The sequence below is a fragment of the Pongo abelii genome, chromosome 6, assembly GCF_028885655.2.
Source record: "Pongo abelii isolate AG06213 chromosome 6, NHGRI_mPonAbe1-v2.0_pri, whole genome shotgun sequence".
Lineage (NCBI taxonomy): Eukaryota > Metazoa > Chordata > Mammalia > Primates > Hominidae > Pongo > Pongo abelii.
The window spans coordinates 125384404-125408466 of record NC_071991.2 but is presented as its reverse complement, the minus strand read 5'-3'; the positions used below and the strand labels follow the sequence as shown (position 1 = coordinate 125408466).

The window sequence follows — 24063 nt, the reverse complement described above, 5'->3', positions numbered from 1 at the left end:
ACCAAAGCCCAAGGTCTTCATCTCATTAGGGCCCTAATTGCTCTTCTGAGAATTGGATCAATGGCATTAGCATTAGCCCTTGGCTAGCTCACCTTTGAGCTCAGTCTACTTTAAAACTGAGCTCTGTTATCCAATTAGAGTGTTTATCTGATGAACTATGGGAAGACACAGACTGTCTTCTAAGCTGTCATCTCCTACTCATACAGATTACATTTATGTCAGGGCAAAAATTTAATCAACTCAATTTACTGATCAGCTGACTTGATTTCTAACTCAAAATGTAAGAGAGTAAGGGGCAGGATTCATAAGATCATGGCATTTTAGCCCTTGAAAGAACATCAGCTACCATTTAATATAATCCAGGGCCAATAGCTAGGACTATAACCTGGAGTTAACAATGGGGGGTTGAGAGGGAGGTACAGCCTATAAATGCAGACAATGAGAATCAGAGAAGTGGGGGCAGATACCTGTGTGAACTTTGTTTTAAGGCCATGCAGGAATCAGTACAGTCTGGGTGAGAAATAAGGTCTTCCAATTTCTTATTCACTGAACTTTCCATTATCAACTTCCCTCTAAAATATTTCCAGCTCATGTTTCACCTATTTTATTCCCCTTGAATTAGGTTTTCTACCTCAACCCTACTACACTGTGTGTGTCCTGCTGTACCCAAAAGTAGCAGTCTCCTTGCAGACTTTATAGGATCATGGATAGCAATGGGGGCAAAAGCAGTATAAAAGCTAAGAATGGTGGGGTCATTTATTGGCACAATGCTTGTCATCTCTGGGGCCAATAAAACAACTGGCCATAAAATCCATACTATTCACTGATGGGTGGGAAAACAGAGCTGAGTGAGGGTGAAAGAGACATAATCAATGAGGACAAGGACACATACCAACATAGTATTCATTTCAGTGAAAATGCAGAAGGACACAAGACTCAGAGTGGATGGGAACTGCAAATATGATAAGAGTGTGCAAAGTTGAAAAAAATAAGAGTCTTCCTTTTAGTCTGTGCCATGACATGTAAGGCCAGCGCCCAGAGTCCTCAGGTACTAGTTGCCATCTGTGCCTCTGTAGCTGGCGTCTTGGGAAGCGCCAGCCTCGAGGGCCCTCTCATCTTTGTGCTGTCCATCTGCATTCAGCAGGTTGGTATTCAGCTAATATTTATAGTTCACCAAGAAAACACTGATATTCTCATAGTGCCATTAAATAACAGAATCTAAACATGCTTCGAAGTATATATGAAGTGGATTATTTTGCCATACTTCTGACTCATTATTTCCTGAAATCTGAAAGAATATAACATCATAAAGCTCCTGGCATATCTAGGGGCAGCATGAAAAACTCAAGACAGCAAATATGCAAATATCCTGAGATGTACACATTTCCAGAGGCTTCCAGACAGGGCTGTAAACTACATTACTTAAATGCTGTTATACTTTTAGGTTCTTTCACCCCTGAAAATATCTCAGCCTGACAGAAGCCCCAACCCAAAGCTGCTAGAATGCTAAGTTTTGATCCAAAAAGACCCCTGGCCTCACAGTTGGCCTGGAATTTGAACAGAGAACTTGAAAGCAGAAGTTTCCCTGGAAAAGCCAGGATGTACAACTGCCATGAGTCGCCTTTCAAGCTGGAACAATATCGTGAAACAAGAATGGTGACCCCTTGAACTTCTAGAAAAAAGTATTTTCTATATGAGATGGAAAAACATTATTTTCTGTTCTTATGGATGTAAGAAACAATCTGACCAAAATCTTCTGGTTCTAAAAATACATAAATAGCTAGTGGGGCAATATGTTAACAATTTAATAAAGGGTAAATGGAAGATCTTTGTACTTGTATTCTTGCAACTTTTCTGTAAGTGTAAAATTATATCAAAATAAAGAGGCATAAGAATTATTAAAAACAAAAATAAAAAACTTGAGGCTTAAATGTTGGATCTCCTGGGACACTTACTCACCATAGTCATGCCATTCTGCGAAAGGTGCATCAGATGCAATAGTCTAGGAAATCTCAACAGCCACTTCCTCAGAGGAAAGCCCTTTCTTAGCAGACACTGTTAACATTTCAATGCCAGTTTCATGCACTCTATCTCAAAACTCTGCTCTTCAAGGTAGTCAGTTTAACCCTTTCACCTCCATATTAGAAAAGAGGGTTCCTTGGTGGACGGCAAATATTCTATTCCTCTAACTTGTACTCTCTAAGCTATACACTTAAGTATCACCAGGACTAGGCAAGTTGCTTGGTCTTTTATTAATAAAGTAGCTGAATAATTTATAAGGGTTGCATAGGGCCCATTAGAAGTGCCAGAGCAGTAATAACTGGCTTAGGACTTTGCTTACTCAGGGCTAAAGTTTAATTTATCCATAAATGCCCCAGCTCATAAACCCATCCCACAGGTCTGACCTGCTCTCTCTTGCTCTATGATCACATGTCCTAGCCATGCTCTCATCTTAGATGTGTTCCTATTGGTGTCATCTCTGGGGACAATAAAACAAATCCAAACCTCCAAACAACTAAAAATTCATACCTTCATTACTACACTTCCTACTTAGGGTCACTGCCACTGTCCCATTCTTATGTTTTGCTTTTGATCATCCCAAAAGAAAGGCAGTATCAGATTGACTCCTAGCCAATAAGAGAGCACACGCAGATGCAGTGAATGGAGGGAAGATTGGAAAGGTCCCTTGTTACCTGGAGGTAAGTATGTTCAATGTCAATTAGGGCATTGCGTTCTAAATGAGGAGATCAAGAAAATATGCTCTGCTATTTATTTAGTAAGTGAGTTAACTTTCCCAGGCCTTAGTTTTCTCATCTGCAAAATGGAGACTGTAGTGTCATGGTGCCTGCCTCACAAGACTGTGGGTAAGGATCAAATGAGTTAATCCACAGCATGTAAGTACTCATTAAGTGAAAACTATTATTAGAAATTCAGACGTGGAATGAATCTTAGAGAAACCTAATCCAAACCACTTATTCTATGAAAAAAATCTGAGGTCTGGCGAGGCTCTGTGACCTGTTCAAGGCTCTGTTACTTTGGGGGCAGATCTAGGCATTAATCCAGTTCTCCTGAGAGACACCCAGTTTGGTTCCATATGTGATTGCAGGGCTGCTGTGGCTCTAGCACTCTTTCTCTATGGCAACCGTAGAGTTATTTTGCTTTCTAAAAAAAAAATTTTTTTTTGAGATGGAGTCTCACTCTGTCACCCAGGCTGGAGTGCAGTGGTGTGATTTCAGCTCACTGCAAGCTCCGCCTCCTGGATTCACGCCATTCTCCTGCCTCAGCCTCCCAAGTAGCTGGGACTACAGGTGCCCGCCACCACGCCTGGCTCATTTTTTTATTTTTAGTAGAGACGGGGTTTCACCGTGTTAGCCAGGATGGTCTCGATCTCCTGACCTTGTGATCCGCCCACCTCGGCCTCCCAAAGTGCTGGGATTACAGGCGTGAGCCACCACACACAGCCTTTCTAAATTTTAAGAGTCAAAACGTTAGCCAAGAAACATCAGTGCTCATTCATTTATCCAAGAACTTTCTAGTGAGTGCTGACTTGGTGAAGCACTATTCTAGGCAGTGTTATGGTGGGTTCAGTGGTGACAAGACAGACAAGGTCCCTACCCTCAAGCATCTTACAATCTGATGATGAAACAGTGATGTCAGAGGGAGTGATAGAGGGGGATGTAGTCAGGAGGGTGGATGGCAGTTAATTGAGGCTGTTTCTTTGCAGTGTAATCTCTAGGAAGATGGCACTGTAACACTGGTTTCAGCATATGCATATATGAATATGCATGGGAATATGTGATAAGAAGAAATTATACAAAGTGGCATTACCCTCCGAAAAGTTCATTCTTAGGCAATCATATCAGAAATAAACACTACCCCTTATCCGAATAGACCTTTTCTGGTCTTGGTCTTACCTCCCTGGCTATTCTGGAGCAGATGGGTGGATTAAGGCAAAAGGGCACTAGAGTAATCAATGCAGGGCTCAATTCACTCTCAGGTGAAGTTCATTTCTCTATTCTCTCAAGGTTGGATTCTTAGCCTTTGGCATTTGTGCTATGTGCCACGAAATTCCTGCCCCAAGAACTGGTTCAGGGGATCAAAGAGCTATTATTAATGTCTCAGTTTAGGCCAACTGAGGGAGGGAATGACAGTAGAGGCAGGCCACTCACCCCTCCATTCAGCCGCCCTCCTCCACAACGGGGCCATTGAGCAGGCGCCACAATAGAGGGCTGAGAATAAAAGGCCGAAGGAAAGCATACAGAGTCCCCTTGCACAGACTCGGTCATTCATCACCAGGCAAGTGCCAATATCTGGGAACAGCAATCTCAATTTCTGCAAATCCTCCAACTTGCAACAGCTGCTAGTGACTCTGGTGGGCGGCTTTGCTGCTTACGCCAGTTTCCAATACCAAGCCCTGGCCCAGAGCCAAGTAGACATTACTTAGGTTAGAAACACGCTGGCTGCAGAGAGCAGCAACAATGGACTTCACAGCTTATAAAGCAGCTTACAAAGGGCTCCCGTGTATTTCAAAAAGCACTTCAGATAGCTGGTGAGAGAAGCTATCTGCACAAATGCATTCAAGCAGTTTATTTCTAACCCACTTAATTCAAGGTTTCCGTCAGGAGCCAATGGCATAGTGGAAGTAGGTGCAGAGAACTGCAAGAGGGCTGGATGGCTTGGCAGCTGAGGGAACGCAGTCAAGCCACATCCGCCCTCCTCTGAGGCACCAGCTCAGCAGGATGAGGAGTGACTGGCAGCAATCAGCCCTCCAACGGGTTAACAAATGTAATGAAAAAATGAAACATATTCTGTGGGATTCCATGGCTCTTTATTGAGTTGTTCGTCAAAACTGCTTTCATCAGCACAGTTAAGGAGCATTTCTAAACGTTACCGAATGAACGTGCCGAGTGCCATCTAGGTGCCTGCTGCCACAACATCCAAATGCACCTTCATCTGATTGCACAGGTAATGCCAGCCAATGGCACCTCCTGTTCTGCCTTACCTCTCCCAAGTCTCTAGGGTCCCACTCATCTCCTCCATGAGATCTAGACTTGCCCTCGTAGGCACAGCTGACTAGTTTCTAGAGAACAACTTTGCCAGGTAACAGGCACAGAGACCAAAAGAAACTAAAGACTGAGGCACAAAGGCCTATGTCTGGAGCCTGGATTTCATGGAAGACACAGAAGGGCACAGCAAACAATGGGCCCAAAATGGACCACGTTCAGAGGATAAATACAGAGATAGGTAACAATTCTTTATCAATTTTGTCTTGTCCTCCTGTCCATCACTTTTTCAAAAGAATTTCATGAGTACTTTTATTTATGGAAAATGAACTAATGTGAAGATTGAGGTGAGGTGGGAACTAAGGACCCCCTCACATGACTTTGGACCCCACTTGGAGCTCTGATGTGCTGTGTATGGATTTCTTAGAAACTGTGAATCAATAGATTCCAGGTAAGAAATTATTACAATAATTGATAGAATCAAAAGAAATATACAAAGCTGTATCAAACATGAAGTAGAACTGGATTGTGAAGTGGCACAGCTCAAGTGCTACTATGTTGAAGGAACCAAAGCTACCAACCCCCCAGCACTCATTCCAATAGTGAGATGTATTCTTTAAGGGAATAAGGAGTGAGTATGATATGGCAATGTACACTGTGAGGCCAACCTCATAGCATGAAATGGATCCACGTAAGAGGCTCAGAATGCTATTACCCCATATTATTAATGTATAATATGCCGTGTGCAGCAATGAGACTCCTTAAAGGGATCAGGTTCTTAATTAATGTATCATCTGTACTTGGATTATCAGCATCAAATGCAACTCTTCGTGTCTTGGTTATTCCAACAGCTATTAGAAGAATGAAGATTATATCAGAGAAAACCTTTAGGGAGAAAGTGGGGAAATAAAAACAGTTTCTATCAACTGCAGAATTTGTGCTTGCCTACCAACAATGCACATTTACTTCCAGTATGACTTCCCTGTATTTTTCATGTTATGTTTTAAAAGTCAGCATTCACCAACAGGAAGAAACTCTGCAACAGAACTCAGAGAACCAAAATTAGAGCTCATAGAGCAAAGCAAAATGGCACGAACACAGACCTATCTACCAGAGCTCGCTTTCTGCCCTCATCCTGCTGCTAGAAACCAGACACTATGTTAGGCACAATGAGGCAAGCCTAGGAAGGCTTCAGTCACAGATCCATGATCTATGACTGTGCATTTCTGATTCGGTTCTTGAGATGCAGATGCTGAAGCTATTGTACCATCTGACAAGAGCAACGGCTGCTCCACGAGACCTTCGCTCTTGGCAAATCTCACTTAAAAGACCCACCTCTAACTTGGTATTTTACACTCAATATTAATATTTAAGTATATGCTGTACTGTAGTGCAATATAAATGCTTGTCAAAATAAGATCCTTGAAGGCATACACTATTTCCTTTTTTCCCCTTGCAGTGTCAAGTAATTAACAGGTGTTAAATAACCACTGACTAGTCAACTATAAAAAAGAGGGATGTGAGCAAGAATACTAGCAAGAATAAGTATCTGTTACCATGTCTTCCCACCCACCAAACTGTGGAGGAAAAAACTCCCTCCTCTCAAACCAAGGCAGGCTGCTTACAAGGAGCACCACGTGAAAGGGAAAAATGGCCACTCTACGCAATATGCCTATTTTGATGTGAAGGGCTGGTCTGTCGTTAGCACTTCCCAATCAGTAGCACTCACAAATAGGTCTAAACTTGGAAAATTAAAAAAAAAAAAAAAAAAAAAAAAAAAAAACCAAAAAAAAAACTCCCTATCAAACAATAAGAATCAAGAGTAAAAAAGAAATAGCAGTTTGCTAAAAAAGAGACTAAAATACATCAGGGCCTCAGAAGAGTTATTTCTGCATTCCCTGCACATACGACATCATTCATGAAGAAGGCAATGGTACAAATATAGCATAAATGTCGTCTGCTCTAGCTTGTAATTTAAAATGCAAATGCTAATGAGCGAACTGGTATATCAGTGGAGTTAATAACCGCATGCCTAGCACAGGGGCTGCATCCAAAACACACACAGAGAAGAGACAGACACCATGTTCCAATTTAAAAATAAAAACACCCAAATTAACCCTAGAAAAATCACTAGCAGATGTACAAGCTCAGGAAAAGGAGGCACACAAGGGCAGGGAAATGGGAACTTCTCCACCAGCCGCAGACTAACCAGTGGATTTAAATATTTTCCTACTCATAGTAAAGGTAAGCATGGGAGTTACGAGGGTTTATTGAGGAATGCTATTGTAACAGCATTACAGAGTATAATAAGTATACTAAGGAAAAACTACAGGGAATCCAGAAAGCTTGAATAGAAAGTTTTCTCCAAAGGCTACTTCAGAAGCCTATAAGCTAATCTTGCAGGGAGCCAAATGAGATGTGGATCTCATTTACTTCATCATAGGCAAAGGGTGAAGAAGCTTTGGTTAAAAAAAAAGCCCAAAAACTTACAAGGTCTAGATTAAGAGGGTCATTTAAGTAAATTGGAAAAAGCTCTAATGATGAAATAAAACAACGGAGAGAATGCAGTTGTGTCTCAGATGCCTTCCAAACATGAAAGGAACTTCTGTGGATTGTTCTTGCTCCTCATAGGCTGGTGCTTGGCAGCCCTGCAGCAGAATCTGGGAACACTCCACTGCACTGAGATGAAGAGCAGCTCCTTGGGCTTCCTCAGAGCCCCCCATACATGGGGAATGAGGAAGTGCATTCTGTGGTCAGTGGCCCTGTCCAGTGCCAGGACTGAAACTATGACGCCTCCTCAAGGCCAGCAGGAGAGCAAGCTTGCACATGCTGCCCACACTGGATACTTAGTGTCTTCTAATTCCCATGTTAGTGCTATTTATTCAAATTCCACACAAAGAGCCAGGCCCAAACTCTAACAGATCCAGCCCAACTGACTGGGGAAGCCTCAGGAAAACTTTTGAAAGAAACTCAAGGTGAGCAATGGCCTGGAGTTTGGGGAAGGGGGCAAACAGCTTTTCAATGATGAAGAATGGTTTTATTTATTTATTTTTTAAACCCAGTCAAATCTGGTTGAAAGGGGTGGGGGATTTGTGAGGTAGTTTCCATAGCAACCAGGATTAAGTCTTACAGCAGTGTGCACTGTTCACCCTGGGGCTGCCCATTACCAGATTTCAAAGCATTAACCTTTAATTTCAAATTACCAAACCATTTACACTCCCTCTCCTGCATCCAGGTCCTGCCATTTTCTACTATTAGTCTGACCAAATGGACTCCCCCACAGGGCTGGAGTGCTGGTGAGTAGCACAGTAGCTTGTCAACATTACTACTAAGTGGCTGCTGGGAAATGCCCACAGGTTGACAAGATAGTGTTGAATAATCTACACTGAAATGTATTCCTCTGGGAAAGCCGTAAGAAGGGACTTAGAACTGAGGCATTTGGGCACAACCAACGAGACAGGTGCTGTTTTTGGAAATAATCCAACAGAGAAAAGCCATCAGATTTCTGGAAGCTTCCCATTCCATCCCCCAGTGCCCACCAGGTGGAAGGCAAGCCAGACAACCCTGCATAGACTCAGACAGAACGAGCTTTAAAGTAGGAGGGAAGGAGAAGGGCCCGAAAAGGAACACCTAGGGAAAAGCTCACAGGACTGACCTTCTCTACTACTCCACTGGCCTCATTAGCTCTGCATACGACAGGCCTCATTTTCTATCCAGGATGTTTTCTCCCCTTGTCTCATCAGTATTAAAACATGAAAGCATAAGAATAAAAAGCACAATAGAAGGCTTTAGAGTAGAAGAGTAGAAACACTAGTCAGAGAATTCAGGAGGAAGGAAACTCCTCACTGACCTACCCATCCAAAGCTAATCCACAGGCCTATCATCTAACAGCAAGGGTAAATCAACATCTATCTTTTCTTGGCACATAAAACCCAGTAGATGGTAAGGGCTGAACACCCCAATCAGGAGGCCGCACCATCCTCTGCAGTCTGACTGACTCCATAGAAGGCGATGACACCACTAGGACTACCTTTTCCTAGTTATAGGAGGCCCTAGATAGGCTGGCACATAAATGCCACATCGGCCTTGCTGTCTCCCTCATCTCCAGGTCACCAGCATCACACCAAGATAAGCAGGCCAGTCTGACGGAAATAATTAATTAGGAAGCAGGAGGGCAAGAATTCATCTTTAAGTGTTTTAGCTCCAAGGTCTGTGACTGCCATTAAACCAGGCCAAACAAATCTTATTTTTAGTGATGACTTTATTTATTACTCTGGAATGGGTTCTGAACAAATCATGTTTCTCTCTCTTTTACCCTGAAACACTAGATTATGTCATGGAAGTCTCTCTTTTAATTCCTACTCCCAATCTTCAGGTATTGGCATGCTGAGGCTCTTAGCATCTTTGTTCATCCTCCTCTGATCTGACCACCTGCAGTTTCCTGATGTCCTTCCTGAAAGGATGGTCCTCAGATGGTACACCGTACCACCAGGAATGCAATGACTTGGGCTGGGTCAGTACCTGGCTCCACTCCTCTCTGCGTTCTGTATTTCCGAGTTTTGAAACAGCCTTTTTGACAGCAGTTACATATTTACTCTTATTGTTTTATAAAATCTGAGCTGTTTTCATTTGTATAGCATTTAAGGCATGTTTTGCTTACCCTTATGCTTTTAAAATATTTTTTTTCTTCATGTCAATACATTCTTTACTCCAGTAGACACAATTACTTTGCTCAAAGGCTGGAACTGTATCATGCAATTCTGTATTCCTAGCATTGTGCCCACTGCATAAAAAAAAAATTATTAAATAACCATGTAATTGAATGACCCACAAGTATGATGAGGCTCATTCTGGGGATGATTCATGATGTAAAGATGAAAATAATCCTGGTGTAATTGGAGGTTTCATTCACATGACCAGTGGGTGACGGTGTGCCTGCACAGACAGAGAGCTGAAGGTGGAGCAGTGAATGCTCAATAGCAGGAGAGCTAAGAGGGAGATTTACACACCAATACAAAAGCGGAGAGAAAAATGATTGATGAGTATGTCCATTTCTTTTAGGCAACTCTTCCTGAGATCTGATATAGGCCAACTTCTTCTGCCTAGATGAATCAAACCCAGCCTGCCCAAAGAAAATGTAGCAGATCTTCTCGGAAACTCAAATGCCATCGCCCTGAGGAAAATTTTTCCATTCAACAATTGTTATTTGCTCTGTATTCTCATACTAGGTGGCCTATGCTTTTGATAACTGCTCTTTTGTATTTCCTTGTTTACATTTTTTGTATGGCCATCTACATAACTAGACTAAAAGATATTCGAGGGAGAAGTTATCCTACTAATTTATGTATCATCCAAAATTTATCTATTGAAGACTACCTTTCTTAATCTGTGCTTGTAAAAATCTTGTACTCATTAAAAAACACTCCCCAAATCTGTTCATTGTGTTAATTCTTTCCTGTAAGTGACTCTCCAGGATCCCCGGACATGAACATAATTCTTATAATTCCTATAATGATATCTTTAAAAGTAAAGAACTAGAGCAGCTCCAGGAAAGTCTCATGTTAAGCTGCCCATTTCTAGTAATGGGACCCAACAGAAAGTAGGCAGTGGAGACAGAATCAAACTGGGATGTCCCAAGAGAAAGAATACCCCACTTTACAAATATCCATTAAGTTGCAATTCAATTAAAGCATCTGAAAGGAATTCATAAGTATCAGCAGACCCTGTAATTGCTTAATTAAGGATAGAAGCCTTGCAAACACAACCACAATAACAGCCTGATTCATTAGCACCTCTGTGATAGCAGAATGGGATTTCTCACTTAAACATACATTGGCTTTAATTGTGTAATTTAGTTAGGCACTGGTAATCAGTGGGGACCCACCATTCCTGGGACCAGGAGATGAGGAGGATATTCCTGTTCACCTTCCCTTCCCTCCTTTCATTAGAAGTTTTTGGTCTACTGAAACAGGCAGTTGATATTCCAATGAGGATTGGCTGGAGAAGAGATCTTAAAGGAAAAGAAGGAAATGAGGAACTTCATTCAAAGGCATTCAGGGTGAAAGGACACACAGCCAAACCTTTAGTTCACCATGCACAAGCCCACCACCATTTATCAAATCCTAGACACTTAGAACTTTTCTCAGTGCCTCCCTTGTCATAATCCAGCTCCAGAAAGGGAGGGAGAGGGAGAGGAGAAGGGACGGGGAGGGAGAGGGAGAGGAGAAGGGACATGGGGAGGGAGACGGGAGGAGAAGGGAGAAGGGTTGGGAGAGGGAAGGAGAGGAAGGGGGAGAGAAAGAAAAATGCTAAAGGGCAGGAAAAGGGAAGTCTCATTTTCTTGTCTTATTTCATATGAATAGGTAACTGGTTAATTGTAAGTCACCGGCTGTGATCCACATGGGAACTCCCTGCCAAGTGGCTGCTGCCTTCTAGATGGTTTGTACTATGAGTTCCATGCAAGGTGACTGGCATCCATTTCCTGCCTGCCTCACCCTGTAATTCCTCAAACTTACTGCGGTACCACCTTTAACACTAAGGAAATGCAAACACGGCATGGTGGACTCACTCAGTGAGTTGGCAGAAGACTCCAAATATCTGATATAGGGCTCCTTAGATCACTTTGCACTGAAATCTCAAATTATTATTCTCTTCCAATTCAGGAGAAAAGTATTTGGTTTACAGGCACCATGCTTTGACACCTGCTATGCTTATCCAACAGGGCCACTTCCTGAACTGTGTCTGCAGCATGACCCTGATACCTAAGATCTAATAAGGGAATTACAATAAGGACACTCAATATAAAGTTCATAGTAATAAGACAAATACTCCACACCCACTGGGGGCTTTTAAGTAAAAATGTGAGGCCATGTGTCATGGTTCATGCTTACAATCCTAGCACTTTGGAAGACTAAGGCAAGAGGACTGCTTGAGGCCAGGACCCTAAGACCAGCCTGGGCAACACAGTTGAGACCCTGTCTCTACAAAAAATAAGACAATATTAGCCAGGTGTGGTGGCATGCACCTGTTGTCTCAGATACTCAGGATCTGAGGGAGGATTACTTGAGCCCAGGAGTTCGAGATTACAGTGAGCTATGATGGGGCCACTGCACTGTAGCCTGGGCAACAGAGTAAGACCTTGTCTCCAAAAAAAGAAAAAAAGAGAAAAAAGAAAAAGAAAGTAAAAAATAAAAGCATGAATTGAGAGCCAAATAATTTCCAAATATATGACTCAATCTCCCTCTAGACAAAATACTAAAGTAAAATGGGACACACATGACAAGTGAAAATAAAAACTGCGTGAACCACTTTTGCTCTCATGGAAGGAAACGTGTGGGGCTCACTAAAGGCCAGATGAGGAAAAAGGATGCTTTTTAACAAATGCAGGCTGCTCAGGGATCTTGGCTTCCTTGCTAACTATGGACAAGAAGTGACTGTGACTGCCTCCGAGATTGAAATCAGCACGCTTAGGAGCAGGCCACAGCAGCAGGCAGAGAGACCTTGAACAGTCTCAGTTCTGATGCTGTAAGGTCACCTGCTCACCAGCTAAGCCTAAGGCAGGTGCTTAAAGGACTAGAGGGCAGGAGCGTTCAGGAGGCACTGACCTGTTGGCTACAGCTGACTTCTCTAGCCCCACCTGCTATCCCATCTGACCAAGTGATCATTCTACATACAGGGGTGCAGGAACCGTGACAGAACAGCCAGCTGGCTTGGGCCAAATGCCACTCCCTATCAAGCTGTGGGGCCGTCTGCCTGAAAAAAGGCCACATAAAAATGGAAAGTGTCCACCCCACCTTGAAGTACAGAAGGTTCTCCAAAAGGCTGGGATTAATGAGAGCAGCACATAAGGGACTGCTCCCAACAATTATCTTGACTTTCCCCTTGAGAATCACAACCCAAACTCCCTCCTTACTGCAAAGAGACATTTCCAGCAGAATGCCACACTTACATAATGGAGGGTGCATATGACAGATATCTGCAAAGCTCTAGCAGGACAATCGCTGCCCAGGCGAACAATCCAACAACATGAATAGCATGCCTACTCACTTTCAGCTTTGTAGGTAGTTTTAAAAGACCATGGGATCTTTCTCTCTCCAAGACTACTCCCTCAAACCACATTCTCCATGCATCTCATCCCTTCTGCTTCTTCTAGGTCACTGCTCCATTCATTATCCCTGTGCAGCCTTTCCTGATTCCTTCTCTTCAGAATTCAGACCAGTGCTTCTCAATATTTCAAACCTCATGTTCCCCAGGACAGTCTCTCACTCCATCTTTTTTATAACCTCATTTGCCAATATTTTGTTGAGTTTTACATTCTAAAATTGATATCATGAAAACAATAGGTGTACTGAATAGCCTTTTCAGCTATCCATACCTTCTTGATTCTTGAATAAGAATTACAGTTCTAAAAGCACACAAGATGCCGACATCCTCGGAATTTTACCTTCACCCTTTGGCTTTTACTTTCTGCACTACTTTTCCATTCTCTGTTAGATATTAGGGAAGTGCAATCTGTACTTACTAAGTCTGTTTCTTACTTCCCACTTTTACTTCCCAGTCACCTGTAATCTACCTTTAATTGGCTCAACTCTGATGAAACTGTACCAAGAGAGGTTACCTGTGACTTACTAGTTGATAAACAGCATAAAAGCACTTTACAGTTTTTATATACTTGATGTTTTATGTAAACTCTGACACTGCTGGTGCCTGGGAATTCTTTACTCCTTTGGCTTCCAGAAGAATGCTATCTCATGACTGTCTTACTGCTCTGACCGCATCTTCTCTGCCCATATACGAACACTCAGCCCGCTCCATGCAGGTTGGTGTCTTCCAGGGTGCTTACTCCTTGTACACCTGTCCTCTAGGCACTGTAACAGTTTTAATTACTGCCTCTATGCTGATGGCTCCCTGACCTGAATACTTGCGTAGCCTCCTCTGCTGAGCTTGAACATTCTCATGGATATTCCAAAACCAAATCAACAACCTATTCCTAAAACCTATTCTTACTTTTGTGTTGCTCTTAATTGTGGACATCTCAATCTACCCGATTGCTCAAACCTAGGATGCTTTCATTTTCTCCCCTCCACTCAACACCACCCCCTACTCCTGACCAAAAAGAGACTAGGCATTCCCTGAATCTCAAGTCTACCTCCTACTTTTCCAAATCTCTCCAGTTTTCTCCCCAGATTTCAGACCCCTACTACTCTCTTGACTCTTAATTGCTCTCCCAGACTCCTGCGCCTCATTTATTCCAATGTATCCACCAAAATGAACTTAACCCGAGTCTGAGCATGCCGCCCCCTTGCTTAATACCTTCCAGTGACTCTGAGGGTCCACTGCATCATCTAAAAGAGAAGGACTAGCTCGTGTCTGAGTTGTCAGCCTGACCCCACACTCTACCCTCCTCATTCTTTACACTCCACCAGTAACAAGGGCCATGTGGTTGCCCAGATCCATGCAGATGTTCATACCTCTACAACTCTGCACACGCTGCTATCTCTAGCTAGATGTGCATCTCCTCCTACTCCCCTCCCTCAACACAGTAAACTCTTATATGTACTTTAAAACACAGCTCAAGATACCAGCACCTAGGGAGGTGTTCTCTGATGTCCACCTAAAGAAATAATCATTCCCTCCTCAGTGCTACTTCTAGACCTTGTCCATAATTCTATTCTCTCATCTAGTACCCAACTTTACATTTTGTTTACATGTCTGTATTCCCTTGGGTGTTTCCTGAAACTTAGGACTGTGTCTTACTTGTGTATTCTTTGGGATGGGGTTTTAGGACAGTGCAGAGTTCCTTGCTCCAAAGTCTCAGAGGGAAAAGCCAGGAGCCTTCCTTCCAGCAAGCTTAGTCAGAAGAAGGCTGGCATAGCTCCTTTTCTTGGTTTATTTCCAGTAATGGGTAGGTCACAATTTCTATGGTAGAGCCATAGCTATGTGCACACATGCTGCGCAATCATGCCACTCCAAATTGAGGGGCAAGGTAAACTCTAGTTATTAAAACACTAACTCTTTGCAAGGGGAAGGATCATATTTATTGATGATCTGCTTAATAATGGGCTTGTTTTAGAGTCAACTCATTAAACTGCAACAATCATGAGGCAGGAAACAATTCCGTTATAACTGATGTGTAAACTGAGGCTTGAAGAGGGTAAATAACCTCGTTAAAGTCACCTGCTTATACACAGTACAGCCATGATGCAAACTGAGATCTGCTTTCTCTTAAGACTTTTCCCTGTCCTGTATTCTTGCCAGGTTTCTGAAGAAACCAAAAGATGCGTAATATAACAGCATACACTATGGCAGGAGAAAAATGTGAAAGGCTTATATTTTTATCACGTATTTGCTTCTGTGTAATCTATCTTTCACAATGTAAGTTAACTCAGGCAATGCCTTTTGAATTGCTAAGCTTAAAATAATGCCAAATACACACAAGAACTAGCTGATGCAGAGTCGAGTGATCAGACTGCTTGTGTCTAAGCAACGTAAAACTAGAAGAATTCTGCAGGAAAACTCCAGCCAAGATGGTCTGTGCTCTGAGCCGGCTCCATTCAGGTAGTTTAGAGTTTAAAAGACAAAACTTCAATGTTCTCTTTCCCCCATACATTTGTGGCCAAGTTTGCCAGGAAGAATAATACTGTTTCTCTTTTTTACCTCTGGGATAAAGCTCTACATTGCCAAAAGGATGCTTTTCTTTCTTAGCTACAGAGCAGAGGATGAGATGAATATATACAGGCATACCTCAGAGATACTGCGAGTTTAGTTCCAGACCACTGCAATAAAGTGAATACTGCAATACAGCAAGTCACACAAATTTTTAGTTTCCCAGGGCATATAAAAGTGTTCACCCTATACTGTAGTTTAATAAAAGCACTTTATTGTTAAAAAAATGCTAATGATCATCTGAGCCTTCAGTGAGTCATAATCTTTTTGCTGCTGGAGGGTCTTGCTTCCATGTTTGTGGCTGCTGACTGATCAGGGTGGTGGTTGCTGATGGAGGTGGTGGCAGTGGCAAAAAAAACAATGAGGCTTGTTGCATCAACTGGCTCTTCCTTTCACAAAGTATTTCTCTGTAGCATGGAATGCTGTGGGATAGCATTTCATTCACTGCAGAACTTCTTTCAAAATTAGAGTCCATTCTCTCAAACCCTGACGCTGCTTCATCAGTTTACGTAATATTCTGAATCCTTTGTTGTCATTTCTACAATGTTCACAGCATCCATGAAATAACTTTCTTTGCTCATTTATAAGATGCAACTCCTCATCTGTTCAAATTCTTTTCATGAGATTTCAGTAACTCAGTTTTATCCCCAGGCTCTACTTCTAATTCTAGTTCTTTTGCTATTTCTATCATATCTGCAGTTACTTCCTCCATTGAAGTCTTGAACTCTTCAAAGTCAACCACGAGGCTTGGAATCAACTTCCTTCAAATCCCTGTTTATGCTGGTTGCTGTTTCAACCTCCTCCCATGAATCACGAATGTTCTCAATGGCATTTAAAGTGGTGAATCCATTCCAGAAAGTTTTCAATTTGCTTCCCAGATCCATCAGAAGAATCACTATTTATGGCAGCTTTAGGCTTACAAAACGTATTTCTTAAATAGTAAGGTTTGAAAATCAAAATTACTCCTTGATACATGGGTTGCAGAATGAATGCTGTGTTAGCAGGCATGTACAATCTTCTTGTACAACTCTTTCAGAGCTCTTGGGTAACCAGCTAGCTGCAGAACTGTGAATGAGCAGTAATATTTTGCAAAAAACTCTTTTTTTTTCTGAGCAGTAGGTCTCAACAATGGGCTTAAAATATTCCATAAACCAGGCTCTCACCAGATGTGCTGTCATACAGGCTTTGTTGTTCCTTTTACAGAGCACAGGCAGAGTAGATTTAGCATCATTCTTAAGGGCCTTAGGTTTTTTGGAATGGTCAATGAGCAATGGCTTTAACTTAAAGTCACCAGCTGCATAAGGTCTTAACAAAAGAGTTAACCTTTTGAAACTCGGAAGGCAGGCACTGACTTCTCTCTAGCTACCAAAATCCTGGAAAGGCATCTTCTTCCAGTAGAAGGCTGTTTCATCTACATTGAAAATCTGGTGTTTGGTGTAGCCACCTTCACCAGTGATCTTAGCTGGATCTTCTGAATAACTTGTTGCAGCTTCTACATCAGCACTTGCTGCTTCACCCTGTACTTTTATGTTATCAAGATGGCTTCTTTCCTTAAACCTCATGAACCAACCTCTAACAGCTTCAAATTTTTCTTCTGCAGCTTCTTTACCTCTCAGTGTTCACAGAATTGAGGAGAGTGAAATCCAGAGGACTTTCTCTGGATTAGACTTTGGCTTAAGGAAATATTGTGACTGGTTTGATCTTCTATCCAGACCACTAAAATTTTTCCATATAAGCAATAAGGCTGCTTCAATTTCTTTTCTATTTTGAGATAGGGTCTCATTATGTTGCCCAGGCTGATCTGCAACTCCTGGGCTCAGCCTGCTGAGTAGTTGGGAGTACAGGCATGCACCACTGCACCCAGCTTTGTTTGGTTTTCTTATCATTCAATGGGTGGAGCAGTCAGAACACATACAACATTTATCAATTAAGTTTACCATCTTATATGACTGTGGTTCATGGCGACCCAAAACAATTGAAATAATAACATCGAACATCACTGGTCACAGATCACCATAACAGATATAATAATAATAAAGTTTGAAATGTGAAAATTACCAAATGTGACACACACATGCTGCTGGAGAAATGGCACTGATATACTTGCTTAACACAGGGTTGCCACAATCCTCCTATCTATAAAAAAAATGCAATATCTGAAGCACAATAAAAAGAAGTGCAATAAACCTGGATATGCCTGTGCCTCCAACCCTCTAGCAAAAGTTGACTACCAAGAAACTTCATGGGTATAGAAACCTTAGTAAAAAGGTACAAATGGCTGCATAAAAGGACTCTCTCACACACTGCCACACTGCTCTTCAGTTTACCATAACTCACATTAGCAAAAATAAAAGCACAGCCCTCCAATAAGGTATGAATCTTTTTGCATCTCTTCTTTTGCGTAGCTGCCCTGAGCTTGGTGTCACACTTCAGTGAGTCCCTTCAGAAAGCCTGCAGAGCTGTGCAGTGATCAAGTTCATAAGAGTATGCACAAGAGCCACAAAGAGAAGTGACAGCCAAGCAGCAGCAGTGAGCTCCATGGTCATGTGTTCAAGGAGTGATTTATCTCACATAACTCAATCCATTTAGTAGGGGCCTGAGGGAGGCCCTTATCCAGACAAGAAACTACCTGTGCCTTCTAGGAAAAGGAGGCCAAGGCGATCTGGCAGGAGGCAGAAAGCATGACTCCCGTTTCTCTTTCCCCATAGCAAATTCTATTCAATAATTCAACGTAAGAAGTGCTGAGACAACAGGACACTAACAAAAAAGGCAAGGTGGGGACCATGTGCATCTGGGGACCACGGCGGGATATGTCTTTTGCAGGTGAATGAATGTTTGTGTGTGCAGGGGTGGCTGCGCGGGTTGGGGGTGGTGGTGGAAGTAGAATGACAGCTTTCCCTCAAAGACTGCAGTCTCTGTGAAGCACTAACTGGAAATAAATATTATTTGCCAGCAGCAAAGAAATGAAGCAGTTTGTTCCTTGAATGCATAAATGTAAATTGCTCAAAGAGCACAGTTTATACATAGCCTTCTGGCTTGTGAAATATTAAGCTACCAGAAAAGATAGGGTAAGACACACATTAAGTCAGCAAAGAAAGGAGCATCGTTTGCCTTAGCACGTCAACCTTAGCACAACAAGAAATACTACTGACGTGGGAAGAGCGTGTGAAAGCAACATCATGGCTGGGGTTTCATAAAGGACTGGGATCTTAATGGCATTTGAAAAGAATGAAAGAGAGACAAATGGCACTGCTTGGGGAGCTACAGGGGAAGAGTGTCTTGGCTCCTCTGAGGCCTCCCCACAACTAACATGGCATGGGTAGTTTGTTTCAAGTGGGTAATGAAGGCCAACTCTGAGAATTCCATGGCTGGTATTTTCCTAGGTCTGGAATTTCCTTTGCTCTAGCTCTGTAAGGGCTGCGTGCTTGCAAGTTGCTCTACTCCTACATCCTGCACTTGGTAGAAACGAGGAGCAGAAAGGGGGTGCAGTGCTGGGTCTGCAGTGACAGGAGGATCCAATCTAGAAACTGTGTTTGCATATCCCAACCAGAGAGGAAGAGCATGCTGGTGGGCTCTAGGGCCTATCTAGAACACAGGGGGAAAGGAGGGTATGTGGTTTCCAGGGATGACTTCTGAGCTCAGAGTAACATGTAACATGTAAGACTTACCTGCAAGCAAGAAGGTGATAAGGCAAGTTTCCTTTGGCAAATAGAGTTTGAGACGAGAACCACTGAAGACGTATTCCACCACAGCTTCAGAACGACCTGCCCGCTGAAGAAAAGGCAGGAACTGCTTTGCTTTTTGGGTATCCTGATGGAGAAAAGAGGAAAAGAGTAACTGGAAAGTAATAAAACCCAACGTTTCTTTCTTTATAGTCTAGGACAAAAAGTTTGGCAGGAAGCTAAGCAAATAACCCTATTTATAGACATTTCTGAAGCCAAGACATAGACATGATACCCATGAGGCCTCAGTAGAAGAAATACAGTTAATCGACAGTTTCCAGAACATTCTCATTGACTTAAATACTCAGTTAAAAGGGTGCTTGGAAAATAAGACTTTCACACCAGAGTTCTCTGGGGCAAGAATAGCTCACCTTCCTTTAACATAAAATTGAGGGACCAGGCGCAGTGGCTCACGCCTGCAATCCCAGCACTTTGGGAGGCTGAGGCGGGTGGATCACCTGAAGTCAGGGGTTTGAAACCATCCTGGCCAAGATGGCAAAACCCCGTCTCTACTAAAAATAGAAAAAAATTAGCCGGGCATGGTGGCACATGCCTGTAATCCCAGCTACTTGGGAGGCTGAGGCAGGAGAATCGCTTGAACCTGGGAGGCGGAGGTTGCAGTGAGCCGAAATCGTGCCATTTGCACTCCAACCTGGGCAACAAGAGCAAAACTCTGTCTCAAAAAAAAAAAAAAAACTGAGGTAAGAAGACCAGTACTAACCTTCCATTTAACCTTTAATATTCATTAAAAAAAAAAAAAAAAGCAACGCCTAGGCTATCTCACACAGTCCCTATAACCCTGTCCCAGGAAGCCAAAAGTAGTTTATCTTTAAATAGGTTATGTAAGATTCAGAGCTCACAGTCTCTTAACCTTGAGAAGAGGCCAGCCTTCTCCAGGCACTAGTACAGCAACTCCTGCTCTATGTTCATTCTGGGGATGAGATGATACCTGGGGCATACTGTTCCTACCCAGGGAAATCTAGAACAGCAGGATGTGGTCAATGGAGATAAATACCACTTCATGTCAGCATGAATCATTATAGAAATAATAAAAACACGTAAAACGGAATAGCAGTTTAAAAACCTTTTTTTGTGCATCAACACAAAGTCTGTGCGCTCTATCCTCCAGAGTGCCAAATTATGGACATTTCGACTCTCAGAACTCTCAGTCACATAGACGCGAAGGGCCTTCAAATCCTTTCAGTATCTCAAGCTAATTAAACAGGTGATAGAGTAAGCGAGCATCAAAATGTCACATCGCATATGCTAGGGGAATAATCACTGGATTTTAGAGTCTCAGGTTTTCAGCCCAGCCAGCAGAACTGAAAACTCCCTCTGAGGACACCAAGTTCTGCAAACTTTCCTGACTTCTGTGACACAAGCAGTCTGCACCCAGCCAAGCTTTTCCTTTTTGACTCTTCTTCTAACAACAGAGCTATTTTATTTAAATTAATGCACATTAGATAATGAAAACATAACAAGCCATCAAGTATTTCAAGAGTTTTCAGAGCAGCCAAAGGGGCTCCTCTCATTCAGAAGCAGTGAGGTAGGCTGAGATGAAAACAGTATTCATAGTAACTAAGATTTATGCTTCCCATCAAACAGATACTTAGAGAAAAAGAGAGACAGCGATCCATTCTCAGTGTCTCTAACAGTACAGTGGTAAAAGGCAAGGTAACCATGAGCTTTAGGGGGTTGGTAACTTCCCCGTTGAACACTTAAGCAACACATTCTCCTACACATATACACATGAAAAATGCCTGTCTGGCAGCTGGCTGAAGTCCAGAACAGTCAAACAAGATAAATGCTCCATGGGAAAGAAAGCACTACTTGATTAAAATCCTTGAGCCATACTAGTCTAAATCTGGGACATTATTCATGAGCTGAACCAGTAAGTCAACAACAATTATCAAATTGATTATCGCAAATCATGAGGCAACCTAACGTTTCAGAAGAGAAGGCCTTTTTCCTCAAGATCAGAGCAAACTATATTTTTCAGAAATAGACTTCTGCTCATCACTGTCCTTTGGATGTAGTTATCTGGAAAAAATGCTTATAGGAATAACAATGGCACACACACAGGCATGCCTTTCATGTTTAAACTAACAAGGAGGTTGCAGCACCCTCTCTTCCTTTTTTGCTAAACTCTTACCTACTTTATAAAGAGAGAAACCTACTCAGACTGAGAATAATCAAGGAGCCTCAAAGGGACCTTAGTGCTACCCATGTCATAAAAATCAATACATGTTCCTGACTCCTCCCAAGTCTCTATGCACAACTCAACAGCTCTATTCCAGAAATGACAAATGGGAAGATAGCCAAGAGGATGACATGTCATTGATTATGGCAAAGATCAGAAGTGAAAGCCAACTATGAAAATCAGGCCAGGTGCGGTGGCTCATGCCTGTAATCTCAGCACTTTGGGAGGCCGAGGCAGGCGAATCACGAGGTCAGGAGATCGAGAGTATCCTGGCTAATACCGTGAAACGCCGTCTCTACTAAAAGGACGACAACAACAACAACAAAATAGCCGGGCGTGGTGGTGGGCACCTGTAGTCCCAGCTACTTGGGAGGCTGAGGCAGGAGAATGGTACGAACCTGGGAGGCGGAGCTTGCAGTGAGCCAAGATCGTGCCACTGCACTCCAGCCCGAGACTCTGACAAAAAAAAAAAGAAAAAAAGAAAAAGAAAATCAAAGGCATACAGCAAAATTTAAAACCTCATCAGAACTGGCCATGTTTATTTCCAGATAAAAATTATAAGGAAAGAACATGGAGCTCCTCATATTCTTGAGGCAAGCATTTCAAAGGCTTGGATGAGGTGATATGCCTGTGGACCAGTCATTAAGAGGAAAGATGGATATTTCATCCAAGCTGACAGAATATTAAGTTCTTATAAAGTCAATTAAATTGATTATAAGAACCCAAAGATGTCGGCACTTTCAAATCTCAGTCACAGCCACACAAAGGTGTATGTCTTTCCTTGTCATCTCAAGCACTTTTTTGCTTGCCATGTTCCTTTTCAATATAAACATTCTTGAAATCTTTAATATTTGTTTCAGTGGCTCAAATGAAAACACTGGTTAGGAAGACTGGTATGTTTCCTCAGGTGATGTAGCTATAAATCCTTCCTGGTAATTTAGTTATGGAAATTATGCATTTTAGAAATTCTGATTATAACAATATAAAATTGACAGAATTCAGTTAAGTAATTTGCCTTCCAAAGAGAGAGTGCAAGTAGCAATGTGCTTCAGTCTCTTAGACACACTTCCAGGGTTAATAAGAGCCGGGAGACAGATACTTTCTCTCTTAAAAAAAAAAGAAAAGAAAAGAAAAAAGAAAAAAAGACCTGGCCAGGTGCGATGGCTCACGGCTGTAATCCCAGCACTTTGGGACATGGAGGCAGGAGGATCATCTGAGATCACGAGTTCGAGACCAGCCTGGCCAACATGGTGAAACCCTAAAAATACAAAAATTAGTCGGGTGTAGCAGGGTGTGCCTGTAATCCCAGCTACTTGGGAGGCTGAGGCAGGAGAATCGCTTGAACCTGGGAGGCAGAGGTTGCAGTGAGCCCAATCATGCCATTAAACTCAAGCCTGGGTGACAAGAGTGAAACTCCAACTCAAAAAAAAAAAAAAAAAAAAAAAGAAACACCCAAAACCATATATATAAATAAAGAGTTAAGACCTTAGATTTAAAGAGTTAACAACTACAGGACTTGTTACACAGAATGCTCATTTCAAGGTAATATCAAATATTTCTGCTTATATATCTATATGCTAAGGCTTTCACTCTGTTTTCATTGCTATTGCTTCCTTACATAAGGTCTGGGATTCTATTTGCCAGTTTTCTGCCACTATGTTGGCTCATAGCTTTGAGAAATCAAGTAAATAAATTAGTTGTGGTTTTCTGCTATCTACACCAATATCACCCTCCACTGGTGTAAATAATCAGGAAGCAACTGGATTTCTGACAAAAGAAGTCTTTTTTTGTTGTTGTTGCACTGGTAGTTTTCACATTACCTGTGCTCTACAACAAACTACACATAAGTATTTTCCTGTACTCTTAGAAAAGCTAATTTAAGATTGCATTAGCTACATTTAACCTGCTATTGTGGATGGCATCTCTTTAAGAAATGTTTCTGCCTCCTCAATGCACCTTGAAATTGAGAAAGTAATGATGCAACAAATGTGCCTAGGGTGACTTCATTTCAAAGGATGTTAATATCTATATCTCAAACTTAGAGGAACAGGGTTCTGAATGACCCTCCAGAATGGCAGGATGACCCTTAGAGAGAAGCAGAGAAGCAAAGGTTATAAAAACACCTTAATTATAAACTCTCACTCTGCCCTTACTTCTGGCTTGTCAGGCCAAATCTCTTCCAAATGTGGGTACATCTATCTATGGCTATAAGATATCCCCTTCAGCAGTTAGACTGGAACTTCTCTCTATAAAGTACCTTGCTGTGTATACAAATACATGTTTAAAATAATTTAGTATGATGAATTCCCAGGCTTGGGAGAATGGGAGATTTGGGTGGGTAGGTGGGAGAGCAGAGGAAGCAGAATCCTTGTACAGCAGGCACAGGATAGAAGTGTCTGAAAGACCACCACCCCAGATAGCCAGGTCACCTGCTTCCTAGAGGACCTAAACTACAGAAATCACAATTCTGTGA

The 24063-nt window shown here is 42.2% G+C and overlaps 1 protein-coding gene and 1 long non-coding RNA gene across 2 annotated transcripts in view; one reads left to right on the top strand and one right to left on the bottom strand.

Annotated features, from left to right (window-relative positions):
- LOC129060469 (uncharacterized) overlaps positions 1-8491 on the top strand; it is a 61381-nt gene extending 52890 nt beyond the window's left edge. The window contains exons 3-4 of the long non-coding RNA XR_008527239.2: positions 1445-7978; positions 8239-8491. This is a non-coding gene — a long non-coding RNA (uncharacterized LOC129060469). The remainder of the gene's footprint in view (positions 1-1444; positions 7979-8238) is intronic.
- The window catches only part of SND1 (staphylococcal nuclease and tudor domain containing 1), a 433869-nt gene that overhangs the window by 139672 nt on the left and 270134 nt on the right, over positions 1-24063 (bottom strand). The window contains 1 exon segment of the mRNA NM_001135474.1: positions 19337-19478. Coding sequence (NP_001128946.1) covers positions 19337-19478 — 142 coding nt within the window.